At 36.0% G+C, this 5,818-nt stretch overlaps 1 protein-coding gene across 1 annotated transcript; it reads right to left on the bottom strand.

Moving 5' to 3' along the window:
- Nucleotides 1-4,995: 4,995 nt before the first annotated feature.
- LOC138341870 (uncharacterized) lies at nt 4,996-5,496 on the bottom strand. Its single transcript, XM_069293909.1, has one exon. It carries the CDS (start codon nt 5,494-5,496, stop codon nt 4,996-4,998), a length of 501 nt encoding a protein of 166 aa, XP_069150010.1.
- Between the last annotated feature and the right edge of the window lie 322 nt (nt 5,497-5,818).

Genomic DNA, 5,818 nt, shown 5'->3' with positions numbered 1-5,818 from the left:
TATTATTTGGGATTTCATTATTGGAAAATATTTTATAAGGGGGGGGGGGGTTATTTCAATGAAGAAGTGAGAAGAAAAGCAAATCAAGATGTGAAAAAGGAACTATAAATTATGAATATAATATATATATATATATACACACACACATATATATGTATATACATACATATTACAAACATTTTAGGTAAGGTGACAATTTGAAGGTTGACTAAAACTTAAGCAGAGGCATAATTAATGAATCAACACAGTAAATTAGTCAAGATTCAATCTAGTGTATGTTAAAGATTTAAAAAAACATATTTCAATAATTTTTAAAAATAAATTAGTTAAATTATCTGGGTAATTTCATTTTTTTGAAACCTCATAATTAAAGATGGATGTTGGGACAGGACCCCCAGTCATTGTACTAACTGAAAACTAAATAAAATAGCTAAATCATAACGAAGTCCTCTTGAATGAAGGGAGGCTCGCCAAGTGACTCTGAGTTGCTCAGTGGATCAACTGCACGCCAAATGCTGATCCTAATATTCGGCGTCTGCATCATGATACGATGCAGGCCAACTGGCATCAGTACATTAAATGTATGAGTATGCGAGTTGGAATGCAAAACAACCAATTAAACTTGAAAAGATGTAAGAAGGAACACTTACCTTGGCTTTGCTCAACTCATGAATAACTAACTCATTTCAATATATAGGAGCTTAAAGACATGTGCAATGTAAAGAAAGTTGTTTAAAATATGGTTTTCAAGTCTGTTTATGCAAAGATACCATTAACTCTTATATGTACGAATAATACAAAATAAACTAATGTAAACTCATATTCTTAATAAAAGACACATCATGCTTCCTCTTTGCTTGATTAAAGCTTTGTTGAGAAATCAAAGTTTCCCTATAACAAAAATGTAAAATCAATTAATAACTTCCTAGGGAATACATTGTCACGACCCAAAAGTACCCCTTAGAAGTTAGGGAGAACCCTTGGATCATGATCGGGTGTACTTGACCCTTTGGGGTCTTATACAAGCTCTTTTACTATCGTTCATTACATAAGACATAAAAAGTAGTGCGGAATTTAAAACTTTTCACGAATAATTTAATAAAAGGAAATCTTTCATAAATACTTAAGAATCTCATTGTCACAAGATAACTTAAAGACACGACATAATATCTTAGGGACACAACCCTTTACATTAAAAAGAAACACATAATAAGTCTTTAAATAAGAAACTAATAAAAGGACTACACCCTCGAATATATAAGGACATACTTTGTCTTGAGAGGAACGTTCCAAAGCTTCACCTTCAAACCTTCAAAATAGCTTCCAACCTATACTTATAGAGTATAGAAAAGTATGGGGTTAGTACATAACAATGTACTAAGTATGACATATGCATAAACACGCAAAAAGGGATACTTTAGTAAAATAAGCTTTCATTCCAAATAAGTAAAACATTTATGATTTAAGAGCTGAAATAGTATAATTATCATCATTTAACAAATAATAAATAAATTCATAATTTTTGAATCAAAGAACACATTACAGTAACATTGAGGTCATTATAGTGAACTAGTGGTCATGTTACAGTGAATGGCACATCCCCCAAGTCATGTGAACCCTTTTCCTTGAAGTTTCCCTAACCCAAGTTATCCTAAGATTGCGTAAACATAAGACAAGAAGGAACCTCCCATACACCCCCTTCAAGGCACACCAAAGCAACCCTTAAATCCGCCAACAATAGGCTTACCTCGTATGGAAATAAAGTTCACACTCTTCGCTAAACATATGCAAAACATTCACTGTTATGGACTTCCCGTAAGTACCCTTCTTCAATATTACTTATAGGTCACACTAAGTGCAATATGAGAGTAGCATCCTATACTACTACTCCCAATTGGTGCTCCTAATGGCTTCCCTTGGATGGGGAACATTACAATGTCTTAACCGAAATATAGCAAACTATTCCAAACATTACTGTGAACTAAAGAGACTCCAAAGATAGTGAACTTCCAAAGTATTTCCAATTAGGAAGTAAAATTATTTTGGTAGAAGTTTCCCCACCGAGGTTATCCTAAGACTCTCAAGGTAAGACATGAAGAAAACGTCTAAACACCTCCTTCAATGCACACATAGGAAATCCTTAAAACTACCCACCAAAAACTTACTCCACTCGGGAGAAAAAGTCACCACTAAAAACACAAGACATTAGAAGAACACACAACAATCCACCAAAGACTTCCCTTTCGAAATGACGACTTAGTTAAATAGATAAATAGTGTCCGATACCACCACCTACCCTAAGTAGCACGCTCTTTTAGAAGGTTTGACACTAACTCTTCCCTTTCGGAAGGTCCTACTTAGTGCAATGGATAGATAGCATCCCATACCACCACCTACCCTAAGTAGCACATTCTTTTTGAAGACTTAGTTCATTCAATTCTTTTATGGGGGTTAGCTTAAGCAACATAGACCATGATAGCTAGACATGGAATCCCGATATTAACCCCTATAAGATGAGTGATCCTCACATGCCTAGGGTAAGGTCATGCTTTTTAGCTTTTACATGGCTTTCCGAATAACTACACCCATGCGAGCACATAATTAAGGGATAAGGAGATTGATACTAAGTATTTCATTATCTACTAACGAGGAGTACTCATCTCAAGAGATATTGTGAAATCCAACATCTCAACTCTCGAAGTGTAACCACCCCTTATTCATATCCTCTCGGTTCTAGGCATACCTCCCCACGAATTCTCAACATTATAAACTATAGGTTAAGAATAACTAGTGAACACCACATTTCAACTCACAAAGGGCATTCATCCTCCGACCTTCTTAGAAAGCTCTTAGGATGTAATGAGGTTGCTACTAAACACTTTATCTCAACTCAAGAAAAGCGTTTACCGCAAAACTTCCCTTTTTACTCAACTTAGCTTCATACATTCATTTAAGTGTGTGTGTGTACATGTGAGAGCACCTTGAAAATAAACACCATTTCATTCACATTAGCTTATACACATGCTTTTTACCTACATTCATCAATTCCCACACTTTACCTGCTTCACAAAATCATATACTTCATTTTGGTATAATCTAAACCAAACATGCAATTCAACCTTCACAGACACAAGACAAGACCAATCTTCAATATCATTTCATTTCACACATTAGGCCTTCAAAGCCACTCTCATAATACACACTAAGTAATATCGAATTCATCAATTAAACACCGCCACCAAGAAGGTGGACCATACCACTCAAGGGCAACTTATAATAAGTATTACACTATATAAGCAACTCACTATTTAACCAAGACATCACTACCGATAATAATTTTCTCAATATTTCATTATAATAAGGCCCTTAGGGCTGTAGCTAAAAAATAATAACAACACTACAAAACGAAAGTTCATACCCAACATAAACATGCCCCACTTCACTCATTTCTGAAGCTAAAAGTTTGAAATATGCCTAAACATGAGTTCATTATGTTTTTGACATTAAAATCATAAATTAATGCTAAAATAAATACATTTTAACCATTAAAACACTTTTACAAGAAGACCCATGCTTAGAATCAAAGAAGAAAGTAGACTTTGAAAATCCTTTTTTGAAATCTTTTAGAAAGGACTCCTTGAATGGAAGAGAGTTCAAGGATGGATACGATACCACAAATGCAAGACAACCCACTTATTTTTAATGATGAACACGTCCCAACCATCCCTCTTAGATCTTCTTGACTTCTAGCTTCCAAAGAGACTTGAGAGAGAATTCTAAGGGAGAGGGGTTTTAGGAAGTGAGGTCTAAAATTAGGTCTTATGGTTTGAAATACTTTAATATATATAAATATCCCTAAATATAACTTCCTAGGGTCATAAAAGACTTGGGTGAATTTACCAAACACCCCAAGACTTCATAGGAAAGGTACAACTTTTGGGGCAGTCTCTATCAATGGACCAACCAATGGACCGTTTGTCAAAGGATGGACCGTTGGTGGGGTCTCGTTGGTTGAGACTGAGCTCCATTTTGATACTGGACAACTGAAATTACAGGTACAATCGACGCCCGTGGTTAACGTACCATTGGTTGACCAACGGACTGTCCCTTGGATCATCGTTCGGTCACTATTTTGTCAGCTTGTTGCCAAGAGGTGGGGTCCTCTTCTAGGGCCCCTCATGGGTCCTAGGTGGAGCCATATCCGGATGTTAATCCCCTAAACTATGTCATCTAGGTCGTATGAACATCCCACATCAATTTTGATTAAATCAAACTCGTAAAACTCACTCAAACACATCAAGACATAAAATTACTATAGAAGGCACACCTTCCAAACGTCATGGACGTTCTCTGACGTTTGACCTCCAAACATAACCAAACTTCACACAATGCCGAAGAACACTAAAGTAACTTATTTTAAAACAAAATTAACTCAATAAAGATTACGAGGCTCTAGTTCACCGTAGTTCGTTTTGTGACGTTACATTCTCCCCCACTTAGAATAACATTCGTCGTCGAATGACATTAAAACTTCAAGTACAACAAGAAATCACTTAGCATCACATAAAAAATTGAAATCATGATCAGAACACTCAAAATCAAAGCATAAACTAGCATAGAGCATCATTTAACATTTTCAAACATTAGCAACATAAGCAACTTTTGCCAAACTTCACAAACTTCAAACTCACCCTTAACCTTTTTTATGGAGGAACTATATTCTCCAATATTAAACATGCTCATATACAAAAAAAAATTCACACATTTAAACTTAAATTAAGGAAAGTAAATTTTTTTCTTCGAAATGCAAAATTTTCACATTGAACTGCTCACTTTAACACTGCCCAACATGCAATTTTGTAAAAAAACATTCTTTGAGCAATTCATCAAGATGACATGATCATATGAACTATAAAATCATTCAATAACATAAAAACAACAATCATAAAGGGTTAATACTTACCAAGACCATCAACTCTGGATTAGTTATCCTTCCTAACTCCCATCCCATAACAAGGGTTCTATTTTTTTTGGAGCATTAGGATCAAGGGAAGCTTGATTGGCCTCTTTCCCTCTTGGTTTGATGTTCAGGAAGTCCATCTTATTGTGTCCTTTGTTACCACAACTAAAACAACCATCCGTCCCGGTACAACATTTACCCAAATGTTGCTTTCCATAAGTAGGACACCTAGCCCTTTCAAAAGTATGGCCACCACCTTGGAAATGTTGATTTTGAGCCCTATTATTGTTTTCCATGGAAGAATCTTGGTGATAGTTACTCTTCTTAGATTTTTGGTGACTAGAATCATCCGACCTAGGCCTCTTACCCTCTTGCCTTATGTCCCTAATTCTGGACTCCTCAATTTGTTGTGCATAAACCATGAGTCTAGAGATATCCATGTCATTAAGAGACATTGACGTATGACACTCTTTATCCACCAAGTTAGACACTCCCATCACTAATTTGTTCATCCTATCCCTAGGGTTGGATACCATTGCTGGGGCATACTTAGAGAGTTGGGTGAATTTGAGAAAGTACTCTTGCACACTCATTCCCCCTTAATGAAGGTTCATGAATTCAACCATCTTCTTTTCCCTCCACTCTAGGGGAAAGAACCTATCTAGGAAAGCCTCTTTAAATTCCTCCCAATCAACCAGATCACTTTCTAAGGGTCTCTCAACCCTCCATTTCTCAAACCACACTTGAGCCACATGTTTGAGTTGGTAAGCGGCTAACTCCGCTTTATCCCTAGGGGTCACAACCATAGCATCCACTACTTTGAAAACCTCATCTATGAAACCTTGTGGATCTTCTTCT

The sequence above is a fragment of the Solanum lycopersicum genome, chromosome 1 (assembly GCF_036512215.1).
Source record: "Solanum lycopersicum chromosome 1, SLM_r2.1".
NCBI classification, from domain to species: Eukaryota; Viridiplantae; Streptophyta; class Magnoliopsida; order Solanales; family Solanaceae; genus Solanum; species Solanum lycopersicum.
This window is presented reverse-complemented; position numbering and strand designations above follow the sequence as displayed.

Bases quoted from the DNA above. Each gene is read 5' to 3' on its own strand.
- LOC138341870 (XM_069293909.1), bottom strand. From the start codon at position 5,496: ATGGTATCCAACCCTAGGGATAGGATGAACAAATTAGTGATGGGAGTG.